The sequence below is a fragment of the Prionailurus viverrinus genome, chromosome F1 (genome assembly GCF_022837055.1).
Source record: "Prionailurus viverrinus isolate Anna chromosome F1, UM_Priviv_1.0, whole genome shotgun sequence".
NCBI classification, from domain to species: Eukaryota; Metazoa; Chordata; class Mammalia; order Carnivora; family Felidae; genus Prionailurus; species Prionailurus viverrinus.
In genome coordinates this window covers 16,566,534-16,586,133 of record NC_062577.1, presented here as the reverse complement: position 1 = coordinate 16,586,133, position 19,600 = coordinate 16,566,534, and the positions used below count along the sequence as shown (strand labels likewise).

The following is a 19,600-nucleotide window of genomic DNA, read 5'->3' as shown; positions in this document are numbered from 1 at the left end:
TATTTAGTTTTAAAAAATACTCATAGAACAGAGTAATTCAATGAGAGATGATTTGATACTGACTGGAAATACAGTAGGGAGAGAGGAGAAATCCTTGTGATGTTAAGTAGTCTGACTAGGCTTCATGGAAGAGGTGAGCCATGAAGGATGAATGGGGATGGATGGGAAGGCAGAGAGATTTAGGAGAAAAGGGGGGTAATTACAGACAAAGAAGAAGGGGCGGCCTTAGACACAGTGCATGAAGAGCAGAAAAACCCAGCCTGAATAAAGAATGGGACCGAGCCCATGACATGGGCAGGAACAACCTCTCTACAGCTGCCAAGTTCATCCTCCAGGATCATCCCATTTAACCCTTACAGAAACTCTGAAACAAGTCGCACTACTAGCGCTCTCCAAAATAGGAAAGCAAGGTTCCAAGAGTTACGGTGTGCCAGGCCACAGAGCTATGCGCAGCTGAACGGGATCTTATCGTTTGAATCCTAGCACCCTGTCAGTGTCCCTCCTGTCTCCTCTGAGGGCACATCAGAGGACTTCAGGAAAATAAAGTGAGTTAAAGCCCTTTGGATGACATCACTTTTAAAAACAAGTGTAAACAGCGCAGTTCATCCAAAATAGCTTAGTGATCTGCCCTCTGTTGAGAATGTGAACACAGGGCAAAACAAATTGTATAGACTTGAGATCACAGTATCCTAATATTACAGATGGGAAGACCTTGGCCAGATGAGTTAAATGCTTTATCCAAGGTCATATGGCTAGTTGCCTACAGGGCTAGGATTCATTCAGCTCATTCATATACTCTTTCATTCATTCATTTATTCATTTAACAAATATGCAAGGAGCATCCAGAACTCACACTGAGTGAGTGAGGCACAGTCACTTCCATAAGGAGTTTCCAGACAAGTAGAAACATGTTTCTCTAATCCCAGTGTTCGGGCTGTTACACATGCACTTGCCTCCCTCCACAGGTGGGCACCAGGTGCTGAATAATGTCTCTGTATAGAGTGAGTGGGTGATTGGCTAGCTGTCAAACTACAGCGGGGAGGCAGAGCCAGGCTTCTTTCAAGGTAAGGTCTTCTTTATCTCTATGGTGTTAAAGTCCCTGTAAGAGGAGCCCTGGCCAAGGACTAGCCCAGGTCTTCTGGAATGTGATGGACTGAATGGCAGGGTGGGATGATGGGTGAGATGGCAGGTGGGTCTGGTCTTTGGGACACTTGCCTGTCCCCGCCTCCATCTAAGCTGTTCACACTGTCATTGAGTTTTGCACTGGCTTTTCCATCCACCCACCCCTGAGCTGGTCACTCACCAGCATCAAGTCCAGGTAGGGAGGGAGCTACATGCCTTACATAGGAGTAGGATGACCCCTCAAGGAGGATAACAGAGAACAGCCACTCTCCTCTCCTTTATCTCAGCACAATCCCTACCTACGTACTGCCAACCCATCTGCTTCCCCACCACCACCGCCATCTTGTGCAGTATTCCGGGCCTGGCTCTGATGTGGTTTTTTGACCTTTACTTGGCTACTCCCAAAGGTTAGTTCCACAAGTGGACAATCAAATTGATAAAGGCATTGAAAGGATGTGGGTAGCTTCCCTTTGTTAATTGCGCCATGAGAACTGGCATGAAGAAGAGACAAAGGCTGTGATCCTCAAGCTCATTTCCTTATAAGGAGGCACACCAGATCTCCAAGAGTGAGGAAGGCACTCAGATTACATTAGATCCCAACGTCCTTGCTCCTTCCACTCCTATTCTGCTTTGAACCACCTCTGTCCTCCCTAGAGATATAAGGAGATGGGAAGAAGAAAGGGAGCTGGAGAGGGTCCTCTTGCAGATATTGCCTGGGCACTGACTTGGTAACAGGATGCCCGAAGGCCCCTTCCCCCAAGTGATGAAAATACTAGAGTCTCTGGAGGGTTAGTCCAGAGAACCCTGGGCTTTCTCTGTAGCGGAGGCAGACAACTTTGGCAGATTATAGAAAAGGCCCATAGAGGTAATGGAAAGTGCAGTTCACTCAGGCACACACATTCAAAGAGCATCTCAGATAAGCTTTCAGAAAGGGAAAATAATTGTGTGCTAATTGGTCTGTTGACAGAGACTGTCCTGCCTTCAGAAAGCCCTGATGGATCTCAGGTTCATTAGCACATCCAATTTTCCATAAATACTAGGTCGTGTGAACACTCCCTCCAGTGAGTCTGCTCTCCTCCCCCTGCCCTTTGCCTCCCCCGCTGCTCTTGTCCTACCTAGGGGGACACCTGCAAAGCTAAAAGGGACAGAAATGGGCTTCTAATTGTGAGCGATAGGGCTGGGCAGGGCGAACACAGCTGATGGTGTGTGTGCTTAAGAGAACTGCAAATTGAATCCCAGGCTGTGCGCTGAGGAATTCAGACAAGTCTTTTTAAGGATGCTTTGTGAGAACCACTCCATTTTGCCATCCTGGGACCCATCTGAACTTTTGTGTGGGCTCTTTTCAGTAAGCTCTGGAACATATCAAACCAAGTCCTTCCCCACATTTCGATTAAGTAGAGGGTGAGCTGCGAATGAGAACAGGGTCCTCTGCCTAATGGCTCTGATCCCTTCCCAGGCATCACGGACAGGAGGTGCAGTGTATATATTCAGCCCTTTATAGTTTGCCAAGTGTTTCCATGTGAACTGTGTCATTGGGTTTCACCCCAACCCCATGGCAGAGACAGGGGTGGGATTCATAATATTAATCAGCAGGTAAGACAGGAGTGGGTGGGCTAATTAGAAGAGGTGCCAGGAGTGGTACCAGCAGCATTCTGGAGACCTCCCGAGGTCCATTCACCCCTTGGTTACCATCAATGGGAAACCTGGGGGCTCCAAGGGAGAGAGAACAGTGGTTACGATGACACCCAGGTGATTGGGTGCAGACTGTTTGCCAGCTGATATGAAAGTGGTTTAATATTCTAATAGCTGGTGTAGCCCTGTCAGCTGAAGCTAAGCCCTGGGAACAGGTGAGTCAAATAGCTGGTAACTCACTGACGTTGAGAAGTCAAGTGGTGAGCATCAAGACTGAAACTTGATCCCAAGCTTTCTCCCTTGAGCAAGTTTGTTTCCCACTAAACCAGGCAGCCAGCTTTCACCTACCAAGCATTCTATTTAGTGCCTCACTGCGTGCCAGCCACGGTGAAGAAACGGTGTGCAAGCTACGGAGTCCCAACTGCTCCAAGCCCTCCTACCACGCCCGTGGGTGTGGGGACGTGGCAGTGGGGATGCACACAGCTGGAATATAATATGACAAATCCTGTAAGAGAGGTGTGCACTGAGCAGGGTAAACCTTGCAACAGAGTGAGATGTTCAGTAGGGTCTCAGAGGAATGTGTCAGATAAATAAAAGGGGCATGTTAGTAAACTAGAGGTGGCTAACAAGGGGGGAAAAGTAAGAGTACACCTGCTTACAGACATAAGAGACAGGCAGAGAGGCTGGAGGGTTTTCCCTTCCCCAAGGCTGAGCAGGTGAGCAGAACCCCTCATGCCACCCACCTCGATGCAGAGTAATGGCCTTGGTGGAAGCCAGCTCTACTCCTGCAAAGGCATGTTCAGTAGAGGGAAGCAGGTGGCAGGGGCTATAGCCCCAGTAAAGGAGTATCAGCTTGCAGGGATACACTGCGGGATGCATCCAGCCTACTGGCCCTTGCTATGTGGATCTGTAAAAGCGTGATCAAGCAAAGGAATGGTCTCTGGTGGAACATTTGACAGTAGGATAAAATGGGCAGGTCAACCCTATCAGGTGAGCATGGTGGTGGGATAGGGAGCCGAGACCTCCCGTTGCTCCTCAGTCTAGCAGGGTGTTCTTGGACAGGTCACGTGGTTCTCTAGAGCTAAGTTATGTGAGCATGAGGACGAGGAGGAGTGGAGGTAGGAGAAAATAATCCTGTTTTCTCATGTTTTTCTGAATTGCATCCCATGGAAGGAGTACCTTGCACCCCTCAACAGAGAAAACTCCAGGTTAATCAGCTCAGTGGAAGATGAATTATCCTCCCACATTCCATGTGTGATTGGAGGAGTTCCAAAAAGAACCTTCCAAGGATGGCGGCCCCACTTCTGGGGAGATGGGCAGTGGCTCTAGTTCTGGAAAGTGCATCCCCAGGCACTACGATAGATGTGGCTTTGGGTACCTTCCTGCCTCTCACTGTGCCACCTGCAGACTTTGCCAAAGAGATGAATCCGGTAAGCCATATTTCAGACTATGTATTGAACTCTTTATAGTGGACTAAAGTGAACTCTGAACAAAACTTCCCTCCAGAGAAGTCAGAACTGTGACACTGAGAGAAACAATTTAAAGGGTGATGGTGGACACCCTTAAAATTCAGAATAAATAATCATCAAGCATTACTAAGTGCCAGGAACTGAGAATACAGCAGTGAACAAGAGTGGTTCCTGCCCCAATGGCACCAGCTGAGAGATAAAACAGAAAAATAGTATTCAGTCCGGGCCAGAGTCAGTGTCAGCTCCAGAGCAAGGCAGAGCTAAATGTAAGCTGAAGTCACTGGCATACAGAAAGGTCTAGAAAAAAAACAAAGGAAAGAACTTGGAAAAGAAGCTAGAAGGTGAAGCAGATGAAAAAAAAAGATGACATGTGTTCCAACAAGAAATGAGGTAACCTGGGAGCCTTACTGCCCTTTTATAAGACCCATGTGTCTGGACATTTAGTGTCTTGTCCTTGGAGATATGTGATAGTCTTCACCGTAGTCCTCTTTATAAACCAGGTTTATGCTCAAGTGACTTGGAGTAGCTTTGTTTTCTTTCAACTAAACATGTTTATATGCCCTTGTACATACACTGAAAAGAGCATAACCTATGTGGAAAACAGTGACTCATTCATTCATTCATTTATTCTGTCAGTCAACAAACCTTTACTCATTACCCATAATGGAATATGCTCTGTACTTCTACTGGGAACCAAAGATGAATAAGAACCAGTCCCTCCCTCAAGGACTTCATGTTAGCTAGCAAATATAGTTCAAATGATAAGCCCTATAAAAGAGGCATGTGCTTGATACACCAAAGAGAGCATTTAACTACCTTGGGAGTCAGAAAAGGCTTCCCCAAAGAGTAACCTTTTTGACTTGAGCAAAGAAGAGTGAGGGAGAGACAGTTACGTAAACAGACAAGCAAAGCAAACAGCAGGGGCTCTGAATAAAGACTAATAGTTAGTGGGATGCCTGGGCCGCTCAGTTGGTTGAGAGTCCAACTCTTGATTTTGAACTGTGATCTCACAGTTCGTGGGGTCAAGCCCCACATCTGGCTCTGCACTGACAGTGTGGAACCTGCTTGGGTTCTTTTCTCTCTCTCTCTCTTCTTTTTCTCTGCCCATCCTCCATTCATTCTCTCCCCCTGCCCCCCAGCCTTCTCTCACTCAAAATAATAAAAATTTTTTAAACAGACTAACAGGATGGGCCTACATGATAGAAATTGTAAGTGAAGGGTTGATGGGGGAAACGGGTTGAGAAGAGACAAAAGAGACCATTAGGGATAATCTTCAATGGCTTTATGGTTTTGTTAAGATGAGGAATTATTCTTTTTCAAGCTCCATTTGTGCTGTGGCTCATGCACTCTCTCTGTTTTTTTATTTGATCCTTACAGAAATCCTTCAAGGTAAAAAATATTTTAATTATTGAACAGTTTTAAGGATAAGAAAAGTGAGGTTCAGAGTAGTTTGGTAACTTGCTAGCAGCCCACATGAGCAGTGGCACAGCAAAGACTTTTGGGTTCAACCCTATGTTCTCTCCATTGTCACACTGCAACCGTGGCTGGGGCACAGTGGTTTAAACGGGACGGGGGGGGGGGTGGTACATGATGCTTTGCACTCATGCAGGCAGCAGAGAGGGCGGATAAGAGAGAAGAGCTGAGAATGGAGACGGGAAGACTAGTTAAAAAGATAATGCAAGAAAACTGGGCAAGAGTTGATGAGGTCCTGAATTAAGGGGATGGCATGGACATGAGAAGGCAGTGAGGGGCAAGTTGAAGGTATATCCAATGCCGTGATTATAGTGGTGGACCATGGAGTCTAAGTTAGGCAAATAGTGAGGCAAACGAGGCCATGAAGGGGGGAAGAAAGTGAAAAGCTGGTCAGGTCAAAGGACAGGAAGGCACATTAATGGGACCTTTGAGTTGTTGACCCAGACCTACCTTTTATTTCCAGATAAGACCAATTCTTCTCCCACTTTGACACAGCCAACTCACTACAGGACTGCAGGGGGAAAGGGGCTTCCCCAGAGTTCTGTCTTCTTGGTAAAAACCCACTCCATGTTACTAATAGTCTTCTTTCATCATTTTAAGCTGCCTCAGAGACCAGAATCCCAAAGGTACCCTAAATCCCTGTTAACTTCAGCCACTGTCCTGTCTCAGGCTCTCACGCCAGACACTGCACCTCTCTTAATCTGACCTCTTCAGGTAACTTCCATCGTGCTCTCTCGGTCTCATGATCAGTCTTCAGCAAGGTCCTCCATAACCTTGATCTCCTCTCAAGAGTCTGCTTCATCTTTTTGCATTAAGCACAGTCCAGAAGATGCTGAAAACAGGGGTTCCCTTGCAGTCTTGCCTAGCAGTGGCTGGCTGTGTTCCCACACCTCACATTGCTGGGCAGAGGAGTGAGGTGCGTTGCCACTATCCTGAACACTGCTCCCCCTCCTCTCTAGCCATCTCTGGCTCCTCTGAAGCCAGAACCATCAGGACTTTATCACCCATGACCCCTCCTTGTTGCTGTCTATTTCTCTTGTTAGTCCCATTCAGTTGTTAAGGATTTCCAGTATTAAGCTTGCTTACCACTGTCATTGTTATCACCAAAAGGTTTGTATCTTTCCTGTTGACCTCAGCATCCATGTAGAAAACCCTTTAATACCCTGGCCTCCCAAGTCCCTAGCCTTCTCCCCTCTCCATTCATCTTGTCCTCCAGCCCCATCTTAGCCACCCACACTCATGGCCATGTTCAGAACCTGATTTGTTTTGCTAATTGCACTTTCTCTCCAATCTCAACATAAATCATCACACACCTGCACTTCCCCTGGTCACTTCCCTCTAACAAGTATCAAACCTACTTAGACTTCCAGTCTTTTGACGTAACCAACTTTTCACTTCCTGCTGTCCCTTAACAGTCCCAAATCCCTTGGTCCATCACTATAATCACTGCTTTGTGTATATTCTCAACTCCCGTTTTGTTTCATCTTCATGTACTCACACGCGCACACACACACACACATTTCTGTTCAATCAACTCTCCACCTCCTCCATGCCTGCCTGTACTTGAAGTGCCAAATGTAGCTGATAAAACTCACAGCTATTCTGACTGTTCCCATGTAATTACGACCATGGGTCTCAAATGGGCTCTCAGTGCTGCCCAACAACCCACAACATTTATCTAGTCCATTAAAATACCTAACCCCTATTCTTCTGAAACCATCCCCTGCATTCTTCTCTCAGTAATCCCTTCTCCTTCCTTTTAGGCAAGGACTCTGCTTCTTGTGTAATCAAGGAAATAGGATCAATCAGAAGGGGACATCCGCATCCCGACCCCCAGCGTCTACATCCTACTACGTGTGTCCTGCGCATTTGAATGCCTCCTGCTACAAAGGATGAGATGTTTATGCTCCTGTGTAAGAACCACCCCTCCCGCCTGCCCAGGTGCTCTTGCAGTTGTCTCCTATCACTTCTGAATCATCCTTTTCTCCCCCTCTCCTGAATCATTTCAATCAACATGCCAAGATTCTTGAGTATCTCTCATCTTAAAAACAAAAATTCCACCTCTCTTGACCTTATACCACTCTCCAGCTATCACCCATTTTTTCTGTTTGCCTTTACAGCAAAACCCTTAAAGAATTGTCTCTACTCCTCTGGTTCCTCACTTTGTTTTCTCTCTTGAACCTTCTGCACTCAGCCTTTTGTACCTGTCATGACACGGAAACCACTCTTATCTAGGTTGCTAGTTACCTCCATGTTGCCAAATTGAAGGTCCATTCTCTATCTGACTGTTTAACAGCATCTAACGCAGTTGTCTGCTCCTTCTTCTATGAAACACTTGCTTCATATCGTCTTGTGATGTGGCTTTGATTCTCTTCATACCTTTCTGCCTGGTGTCAGCCTTCTCTGTTGGATCCTTCTCCTAGTCCCCATTTCTGAATATTGATGTGCTGCACAACTCAGCCTTAGGGCTGGGCAGCCTTAGGGCTGCTCTACCAGCTACATTCACTCCTCAAGTGATCTCATCTCATCCTTTCTCATGATATTAAATACCACCTACATGTGTATATATATTTGTATGCCAAAATTACATCTTCAGTCATGACCTTTCTCTCTGAAGCCTAGTGTTTATATTCAACTGCCTGTTAGATACCTCTACTTGGATGTCTAATAGGAATGTCAAATTCACTGTGTCTAAAACCAAGCTCTTGATTTGCTTCTTTCAGATTGGCGTCTCCCCCACTGTTGTCCTTCTCAGTAAATGCAATCACTGTTCATCTTGCTGCTCATGCCAAAAATCTTGCAGTTAATCTTGAGTCCTTTCTTCTAATTTATTAGCTAAGCCTGTAGGCTCTACCATCAAAATATATCTTGGCACCTGCCAAATTTTCACTACCTCTATACACCCAGCTTTGTCTGAGCGAGCCACCATTATTTCTTCCCTTGACCATTGCAATAGTCACTGCATCAGTCTCCAGGATCCCTCTTTCTCCTCTCTTCCCTGATCAGTAATGCCCTCATGATCTTCACATCCTTTATTGATCTCCGTCTCAGGCAGTCTGCCGTCAGGGGGAGATAAAATTTTCTCTGCAGCCTCATCTCCTACTTCACCCCTCTTGTAACGGCACTCCTGCTACATTATGCAGTGTTTCTGGATCGTAACATGCACACTCCTGCTTCAGGGCAATTGCACCTGCTCTCACTCCCATGTGGCTTGCTCCCTCCCTTCATTCAGATGTCTGCTTAAATGGCATTTTTTCACACAGGTCTTCCCTAAAGTGTGGTGTCCCTATCCCTCTCCATCCTCTTGCCTGGCTCCACTTCTTCATACCATTAATCCCACCTGACATTATATTACATCTCCATCACTAGAATTTATGCTTCATGAGGGCAGGGACTTTATATGTATTCTTCACTCTGGGATTCTCAGTACCTAGAGCAGTACCTGACACATAATAGGTGTTCAGTAAATATCTACTGAACCAATAAACAAATGAACAAAACCATCTAAATTCTGGGTGTGATAAAAGCGGAATATAAGAGAAGACTGACCATTACTTGCCGTCTTAACTCTACATTTAGAATAAAATAATCCAGCATTCTCAAGTATCGTCATTGGTCTTCTCTTCCCTATTACAATATGAGTTTTCCTAGAATTCTCCTAGATATAAGTAGAGAAGATAGGATGGAGGTTATGATTATTAATGTTATAGTAACTACTGGATCATTTTCCAACATGCATGGCATCATATCACTCCTCTGCTTAAAACTCTCTGGATGTTTTCCATTGCACTTTGACATATTAAGATTCCTTTTCATGGCCACGTAATCTGATTCCAGTCTACTTCTGAACGTCATATTGTACCAGTGTCTTCTTGTTCACCTTACTATAGTCACAACAGTCTTCTCTGTGTTCCAAGGCACCAAGCCGGTTGCTGCCTCAGGGCCTTAGCACTTACTGTTCTTGTTGTCTGAATACTCTTCCCTGAGGTCATTCAGCCTCAAAGTTTAAACCCAAAGTTCCCTCCCCAGACCAATCTGGCTAATATTAGCTGCTCCTTTCCCACCCCAGGAAATACATACCTTATGACTCTGTCTTTTCTTTCTGTCTTTATCTAAAATTACTTTGCTTTTCCCTGTGTAAAATTCCCATCCCTCACTAGAACGTAACAGGTGCAGAATAAGGACCTTGTCTGCCTTTCTACCAACAGTCCGTTGGCTGGAGACTGCCTCCCAGTAGAAGCTACATGACTATCTGCTGTGCAAGTGAAGACCTGGGCCACCTTTTAGGGACGGTTGTGCCTCGTCTCAGAAAGCTTCTTCCCCACGTCCATCAGTCGGGTCTGACTGATCTGGAGCTGGCTAAGACCCTAGCCTCCCCCTTGCTTTCTCTCTGCTGTCTGCCCTCCCTCTCCCAGTACTCCACAGGCTGTTACCTTGATGGCCCCCGTGGCTATCTGGATATGGTGCAGCCGCCTCAGAGTGCTCTCTCTGTCGATGAAGTAGGAGGCTGCCAGCTGGTGCAAAGTCTCCAGGGACACGGCAGAGCTGTTCCCACTGCCCCCAACTGCAGGTGCACTTCCTGCTGTCTCTGTCTTGCGGCTCAGTTTCCGCTTGTCCACAAAAATGGTTAGGGACTCTTCTCCTAAAGCAAACAACATGGGTCCATTGGTGAGGCCTTCTGAATCCCCTGCCAATTAGAACATGAAACCCTTGGCCAGAACAGTCAGAGCTCAGAGGGAGCCCATTGCCCCTGCTGACGACCTCTTCCTCATCACTGTCTTCAGAACGGTCTCATCACACAGTGCCCAAGGTGACCGGCATCACTGCCTGAGAGGCCCTCCTCCTTTTCCTTCATTCTTTAACTATCCCATAGCTCATCCCCTCCCCTCCAGCTTATCCATTTAACATCCTTTATTGATCTCAGTCTCAGGCAATCTACCTCCATGGGGGAGATAAAATTTTCTCTCTCAAGTTGTTTATGAGAAGTCACCATGGATATTTCTGCTCCCTCAGAAAGGGCAAAAGCCTTGAAGCTCACCCGCCCTCTTCCCCATCAAACACTCAACACCTACCACATGCCGGCAGCTGGCCTGAACCCTTGGAGAGATCCTTTTTGTCCATCAGACAGTGAGCTAAATGTTATAATAAATCTTGCTTTCTTCTTCCCAGGGCAGAGAGAACCCTGCCTCTTCAGAGCTTTTGATTTGGCCACAGGTACACCATCCCCACTCCCAACCTTGTCCCTATCCAGCCCAGAATCACTAGAGTTAGTTTGTCCAGTTACCAATCTTTAGGGAGGTAAGCAGGGGTCAGGGACTCAATGGACATTTGCTTTTTTTGCCCATGGGTCTGACAACTAGAGCCACAGCAAGTATTAGGATGTGGAAAAGCCTCTGGGTGAGAAGGCTCTGTCAAAAGAAAACTAGGAGCGCCCCCTGCTGGCAAGTGCTTAGTAGGAGCCTGTCAGTCCCCCAACCTCCTTACCCCGCACCCCCTCCTCAGGAGGATGCTTATAAGCAAATAGCAATGTTCTAGGTAAATCTGGATGTCAAGAGATTATACCGCTCTCAAAGGCAGCAGAAAGAAAAATATTTCTCAGGCAGTACCAGGCAAGGAAGAACAAAGACCCAGGAAGACTCAAGCTATACTCCTTGGGTCTTAAAGCTATTTTCAATGATCTGACAGCCAATTAGTGTAAGATCATGATGTTGCTTACCTCCAAGGGTGGCAGAAAGTAAGAAATGAGTGCCGTACTTTTTTATCAGGTTTTCAGTAACCTGTTGTAAGTTGGGTCTCCTTCCGAGGAGGCGGATGTTCCGGATAAATTCTGGGGCAAGAGGCAATGGCAAACTGAAGAAGTCCCTCCTTTCCAGAGCCAAGTTGTTTACTTTCCAACGGGCAAACTCCCTGGAGGAAAAGTCAAGGGATGAAGAAAAGCTCAATGTATTTGAGAACAAGAAACATAAAATCTGAAAGAGGTCATGTTCTTCCTCCACTTGTACCCTCCTCACTCCCCTCAGCGCACATCCCTCCACATGGAGGCACCCACTGCCTGCAAGAGGCCGTTTGGCCTTCCACCCAGCTTCCCATTCCCAGGCTGTCAACTGACTTCCATCAGAACCTATTCCCATCTGCTTTCTCACTGGGGTCTCTGATTTGCTTACTCATATGCAGGTAGTCACGTAGTAGTGTAGTACGAGAAAACAATTATGCAAACAGTGAAAACAGAACAATGGATTGCAGAGATATGATACAGTCACAGTTGCCACTCAGTGGATGAGTCACATCACCTATCATCGCCTCAGTTACCCATTTGAAAGTGAGGAGTATGGTCTACAACAGTGGTTCTCAAATTTTGACCCGTTCACACTCTTAACAAATGACGGAGCCCCCCATATTTATGCGGCTTATCTCTATTGATAATTACCGCTTTAAAAAATAAAACAGAAAATTTTTATTTATTTATTAGTTCACTTAAAGATAACAGCAGTAAATCTATTACATATAACATAAATGACATATTTTTATTACCATAACCATATGTTCTGAAACAAAGCCAATTTAGCAAGAAGAGTGGTATTACTTTGCATTTTTGCAAGTGTCTTTAATATTTGGCTTACCAGAAGAAGGCTACTTTCTCATATTTGCTTCTGCATGTATTCTTATGTAGTCTTTGTGGATATTCACTAAATGCAACAAATGTCGTTCCTTAAAGGTTACAGAGTGGAATCTGAAACCACATCAACGCACTTTTTATACTCTATTACATTAAAATCCAGTGTTCTATATTGTATTTTGAATGGGTCTTTTTACCCTTCGTGATTTTGAAACATCACGCATGGTCATCCAAAAAGTATGGGATCACTGAATTATTCAGGCCTTCCACATTGTGATACTTCATTATATAATGTCAAAACACCATATTTGTTAATATCACAAATCCCATGCATAAAGTTGCTAAGTACTGGAACTGCTACCAAACTCATAATGACAAATACAAGTTTTCCAAAATTCTAATTTTCATTTGAAAGCTTAAATTTTATCACTAGCAACAGATACTGTTAGCTGTTTTCCTTGAAGAGGTAGGCTTACTTTACCCCCCCCCCCTTTATTTTTTGAGAAAATGTTTGCCAGACACTAAAGTGTCTAAATAACCACAGTTTATCTGTTCGCTGTTCTCTGAAGAAAAATTCAGTTCCAATGAAAACGCGACTAGTTCAGCTTACAATTCAATCACAAAAGCATCTTTCCCTGAGACAATCATCATTCTTCAGTAGCCTTAGACTCATTTTATGTTTATTTTACATTTCATCATACAAAATATTAAAAAGATGTGTAGGGGTGCCTGGCTGGCTCAGTTGGTAGAGCATGCAACTCTTGATCTCTAGGTCATGAGTTCAAGGCTCACACTGGGCATGGAGCCTATTTTAAAAAAAGGTGTATACTTAAGGCTCAATATCTAATAAAATTAATAAGTTTAACTGCTTCAAGGACGTTCTTATGTGAATCTAGCATAAAAACAAGCGTGTGTGTGTGTGTGCTTAGGTGCAAGTATGTAATGATGGAGATGACTGGTGTGATTTGGTGAGACTGCCTTTATTCAAACACAGATGCCAGTAGTTTTATTCACCATGGTTTTTTGTGCCATCAGTGCAGATGTCAATATGGACACCCTGAAAAGACCTAAGAGAACCCATCTTTTGAGAAGCCCTATTCTATAAGATGGCAAAATTCCAAATTCCTTTCTAGTCCCATCTAGATCTTTAATCTTCATACTTTGATCCTCACTGAAAGGGACACATTTCCAAGGGGAATCTGTCCTGGGATGAAATTGAAAGGATCACATCCATTAGTGAGAAAGTACTTTTCCATAGCCTTTCAAATTATACTCAGAAGGACCAGCTCCATTGCCTTAGGGAACAACAAAATTCAAGGTCTTCTCAACCTTCTCACCTATCCCCACTCTGCTCTTTATGACAGTGCTGAAGTTTGGTCTAACTTTCTCCCCAAATCCATGGACTACAAATGACAGGGCTGCAGAAAAATAAAAAGAGCTCCAAAATAATAAAAATCCATGCCCGATTTAAACCTATAGAATTCTCCCATCTAACTATAGAGACTGAGACAGAGAGGAGGGGCATGTGCCAACTATTACCAGGGAAACAAAAGAAAAGAGACGACTAATAATTCAAGGTTCCAGCAAAGTCTTTTAAAATTCCCATTGTGTGGCTTTATTTATCTAAGAAGGCAAGTTCATAATAATACATTATCATTTATTTCCTTTGTACAGGAAATGCTAAACTTTAATTAAAGTACGGGATATCTGTCAAAGTGTTTTCTATACCAGAACCCACTGCAGCATGATGAGCAATCACTTGATCTCATGTCTGACTGGCCAAATGGCCAATCAAGACAGAGTGACTTAATAGGTTAAAAAAACAACAGCAACAACTATATGCTGCCTACAAGAGACTCACTTCAGCATTAAGGACACCTATACTGAAAGTGAAGGATGGAAAAAGATACTCCATGCAAATGGAAACCCAAAAGAAGCCTGGGGTAGTTATATTTATATCAGATAGAGTAGACCTTAAGCCAGATTGTAACAAGAGACATAGAAGGGCATTATATAATGACAAAGGGATCAACTCATCAAAATACAACATTTGTAAATAGTTATGCACCCAACATGGGAACAACTACACATATCAAGCAAACACTAACAGATCTGAAAGGAGAAATAGCAGTTCCAACGATAGGAGGGGACTTCAATACCTCACTTTCAACCATGGATAGACCATCCAGATAGAACATCAACAAGGGAACATCAGCCTTAAAAATACATATTAGACCAGATAGACATAACAGATATATGCAGAACATTCCATTCAATAGCAGGAGAAAACACATTATTCTCAAGTGCACATGGAACATTCTTCAGAGTAGATCATGTGTTAGGTCACAAAACAAATTTTAATGGATTTAAGAAGACTGAAATTATATCATGCATCATTTTCAACCACAATTGAATGAAACTAGAAAGTACAAGAGGTGTAAAATTCACAAATACATGGAGATTAAACAACATGCTCTTGAATAACCAACATGTCAAAGGAGAAATAAAAAAGTATCTTGAGGCAAATGAAAATGGAAACACAAATACCAAAATGTATGTGATGCAGCAAAAGTAGTTCTAAGTGGGATGTTTATAGTGATAAATGCCTACACTAAGAAAAAATAAAGATCTTAAATAATAACTAAATTCACACTCCAAGGAACTAGAAAAGAAGAACATATTAAACCCAAAGTTAGTAGAAAGAATAACAAAGATTAGACTGGAAAGGAATGGCATAGAGACTAAAAAGACAATAGCAGAGATCAATGAAAATAAAATCTGCTTTTCAGAAAAGATTTTGAAAAATAGACAAATCATTAGCTAGACTAACCAAGAAAAAAAAGAAGACTCAAATAAATAAAATTGGAATTGAAAGAGGAGACATTACAAATGATACCACCCAAATACAAAGGATCACAAGAGACTTTAATGAACAATTATATACTAATAAATTGGACAATCTATGAGAAATAGATTAATTCCTAGAAACATATAACCTACCAAGACTGAATCATGAATAAATAGAAAAACCTGAACAGACCAACTACTAGAAAGAAGATTGAATCAGTAATAAAAAAAAACTCCCAACAAACAAAAGTCCAGGATCAGATGGCTTCCCTGGTGAATTCTACCAAACATTTAAAGAAAAATTCCTACCAGTGTTTCCTAAACTCTTCCAAAAATGGAAGAGGAGGGAAAACTTCCAAACTCAATTTATGAGGCCAGCATCACCCTGATACCAAAACCAGACAAGGACACTACAAGAAAAGAAAGTTATAGGCCAGTATCCCTGATACACATATATGCAAAAATCTCCAAAAAAACTATTAACAAACGGAATTCAACAGTACATGGAAACAATCATACACCATAATCAAGTGGGATTTATTCCAGGAATGAAAGGATGGTTCAACATTTGCAAGTCAATCAATATGATACATCACACTAGTAAAACTAAGTATAAAAATCATATGATTATCTCAGTAGATGCAAAAAAAAAGCATTTGAGTAAATTCAATATCCATTTATGATAAAAACCCTGAACAAAAAATGTGTAGAGGGAACATACTTCAACATAATAAAGACCATATATGACAAACCCACGGCTAACATTAGACTCAATGGTGACAAGCTGAAAGCTTTTTCTCTAAGATCAGAACAAGACAAAGTTGCCCACTTCTGTCACTTTTATTCAACATAATACTGGCAGTCCTAGCCAGTGCAATTAGGCAAGAAAAAGAATTAAAAAGCCTCCAAATCAGAAAGGTAGAAGTAAAACTGTCTGTTTACAGATGACATATCATATATAGAAAACCCTAAAGACTCCACCAAAGAAAACTTAGAATAAACAAATTTAGCAAAGTTGCAAGACACAAAATCAATATATAAAAATAAGTTACATTTCTACAAACTAATGACAAAATATCAGAAAGAGAAATTACGGAAATAATCCCATTTACAGTTGCACCAAAAAGAATGAAATGCCTAGGAATAAATATAATGAAGAGTGCAAGAGGTCTGTCTATACACAGAAAGTTGTATAATACATTGATGAAAGAAATTGAAGATGACACAAATAAATGGAAAGATAGTTCATGGATTGGAAGAATCCATATTGTTAAAATGTCCATTCTATTCAAAGCAATCTACAGATTCATTGCAATCCCTGTAAAATTTCCAATGGCATTTTCCATAAAATAGAAAAAAAGCAATCCTAAAATTTGTATGGAATCACAAAAGACCCCAAATAGCCAAAGAATCTTGAGAAAAAGAACAAAGCTGGAGGCATCACACTTCCTAATTTCAAACTACATTACAAAGCTATAGTATCAAAACATTATGGGCCTAGCCTAAAAACAGACGCATTGATAGTGGAACAGAACAGGAAACCCAGAAACAAAACTCACACATATATGGCCAATTAATTTGTATCTAAAGAGCCAAAAATATACAATGGGGAAAGGACAGTCTCTTCAGTAAATGGTAATGGGAAAACTGAGTAACCACATGCAAAAGAATTAAACTTGACCCCTATCTTCCACCATACACAAAGATGAACTCAAAATGAATTAAAGACTTGAACTTAAGCCCTGAAACCATAAAACTCAGAAGAAAGCACAGGCAGTAAGCTCCTTGACTTGGATCATGGTGATGGTATTTTTAATCTGATACCAAACCCAGCTTCCCTGTTTTGTGGTAGGCCACACATAGGCTTCATCAACTAAAAAAGAATTTCTATCCTATCAATTAAATTACTAGGAGAAATAGGGGCGCCTGGGTGGCGCAGTCGGTTAAGCGTCCGACTTCAGCCAGGTCACGATCTCGCGGTCTGTGAGTTCGAGCCCCGCGTCGGGCTCTGGGCTGATGGCTCAGAGCCTGGAGCCTGTTTCCGATTCTGTGTCTCCCTCTCTCTCTGCCCCTCCCCGTTCATGCTCTGTCTCTCTCTGTCCCAAAAAAATAAATAAACGTTGAAAAAAAATTAAAAAAAAAAATAAATAAATAAATAAATAAATTACTAGGAGAAATAAAAAGCAGGCATTCTTCCATTTTTCATAATTTCTTACAATGGTCTAAACCTTCACCAAAAGGAAAGATCACCTTACCATAGAGGTAGCTCCCACTTTAATTAAATTTAATAAATAAAAATTGGTGGTCACATTGCTTGCTTAGTCTCTTTATTCAAGACTGCCAAAGAGTACCTCCTAGAAAAAGCCTTCCCTGGCCATCCCATCTCAAAGAGCACCCTCTCTCTCCCAGACTCTGTCCCATGCTCTGCTTTATGTATCTTTTTTAGCACTCATCACTGTCATAATAATTTTTAAATTTTCTTTCTCTCGCAGTAAAACAAACTCTATGAAGGCAAGATTGATTCTTTTGGTCTTACTCAACAGCAATAGAACAATGCTAGTGCTTCTAACAACACAATAATGGATGTTCAGTATATCTTTGTTGAATGATTGGGAGATTCTCTCATTTATTTTACTTATTCAAAATAGTCAATTATTTACTGTCATAGCTCTACTAATCCTTTAATTGTTTGCAAATTATTGACAACTAGATAAAAAAAGCTACAAGATGAGATACATAGGAGCAACTACCAATTCATGATTGATCTGAAATGAAAGTAAAGCATCCTAAATGTGTATGCGTATCAATGGGAAAATTAGATTTGATTTATAGAAATATAATTTGCAGGGATGATTTTGTGCATTTTTAATATGTAAGTCAAGGCACTGATAGGATTTTCTTATGCTTTGGTAAACTGAGTCTGGGCCCTCTTCCAGTGGACATGGACAACTTCCAAACCCTGAGGTACATTCTGAACCCATGGTCAACACTCTGAAGTCCAGTGAGTATGGAGCCCCCATCCAGACTCTGGCTGTGGTTTATATCTAATATTAATGATCAGCAGCCCCACCCCCCTACAATGGGTATAACAATTTCTGCCACACTCCTAAGGTTCAAGGTCACCAAAAGAAGCAACAATCTTGGAGTTAGGCACTTTTCCTTAGTCTTCATCTTCTTTTGTCCAACATCAGACTTGGGACAATATATATTTTACCCAAACCAGAAAGAGTTTTGAGCACATCTTACTTAAATGAACCCAAGCTGTGGAAGCTCAGAAAGCTAATTTGCCTGATGTCACACAACTATCAAGAGGGAAACTTGGGCTATTAGAATTAAAAGGAACATTTTAGTCCTATTTGCCAATCTTTTTCATATTATTGTGTACATTGAAAATTCTCCATGGGATGCACTGGGATCAGACAAGAGGAGATAAGCAACATATGCTGCCCAGATCTTGCCCAGTTGCCCCAAGAGCAGAAGGGTCAACCTATGGCCATGCCCATACCTATCCATATCCATTTGCAGTACCACCAGGTGCCAGCAAGCATACCCGTTGAGAAGGTCTATTCCTCTCCTCTTACGTTATGATTGAAAACCGCAAAACAAGAGAGGCCAGCAGTTTGCTTAAAGCAATATAACCAATTTGTACCAGAACCAGAACAAAAAGCTAGTGTCCTGACGCCACCACAGTGCTTTTAACAACCATGATGGTGGTGACAACAGCAACAGGGAGACCCGGAGAGGTTGAGAAAATCATTTGCATGAAGTTACAGAATTAGAAAGTGGCTGAGATTAAAACCCAGGTCAATACCTCACTGCTGTTTCTGTAACGCTATTTTCCCTTGTGTAGACTAAGTGTATTTTATGGTATTCTAATTACTTTTAAATGTTTATTACCTTTCAATGAAAATATTTCATCACCTGGAACATTTCATTCCTTTGGTTCTCTATGTAAACATGAATTGACTGTACATCCAAAATACATACAGCAAAGCAAAACCTTTTTGGATGAAGGTGGCTTCAGCACACCCATTTGCAGAAGGAGAAATTGAGACCTAGTTAAAATCAAGTCCATATACAGAGTACCATGGGAGAAATCAAAGATAAAGGCCTGATTCCAACTCCTATGGCTTCTCAGGAAATCATAACACAGAATAACAAATGACTCAGATAAAGTGAATGATACTGTCTTAGGAAGCATTTTATGAGCAAATAATAAAAAATAATGGTTAACATTTAATGAATTCTTAGTATGTGCCAAGCATTCCAAGCATCTTACAAGCATTAACCAATATAATATTCAAAACACCCCTACAAGGGGGAAAATATCATTAGCCTCATTTTATGGGTGAGGAAATTGAGGCACAAATAAGTTAATTTGCCCACTGGGGAACACCCAGTAGGTGGCAGAGTCAGGGTTTAAATAGAAGATGTCTGGCTT

At 42.3% G+C, this 19,600-nt stretch overlaps 1 protein-coding gene and 1 long non-coding RNA gene across 4 annotated transcripts in view; one reads left to right on the top strand and one right to left on the bottom strand.

Moving 5' to 3' along the window:
• Nucleotides 1-19,600, bottom strand: part of BRINP2 (BMP/retinoic acid inducible neural specific 2) — a 64,054-nt gene that overhangs the window by 10,663 nt on the left and 33,791 nt on the right. For both annotated transcript variants that reach the window (XM_047841013.1, XM_047841012.1), the window contains exons 2-3: nt 11,413-11,603; nt 10,130-10,338 (exon numbers count right to left, since the gene is read on the bottom strand). In XM_047841013.1, the coding sequence (XP_047696969.1) occupies nt 10,130-10,338; nt 11,413-11,603 (400 nt within the window). The remainder of the gene's footprint in view (nt 1-10,129; nt 10,339-11,412; nt 11,604-19,600) is intronic.
• On the top strand, nt 966-9,199 carry LOC125155570 (uncharacterized). Of its 2 annotated transcripts, XR_007148271.1 has the most exons (4): nt 966-1,064; nt 1,410-1,529; nt 3,928-4,184; nt 7,460-9,199. It is a non-coding gene; the product is annotated as an uncharacterized LOC125155570 (long non-coding RNA). The 2 variants fall into 2 exon arrangements; XR_007148272.1 differs by lacking the exon at nt 1,410-1,529.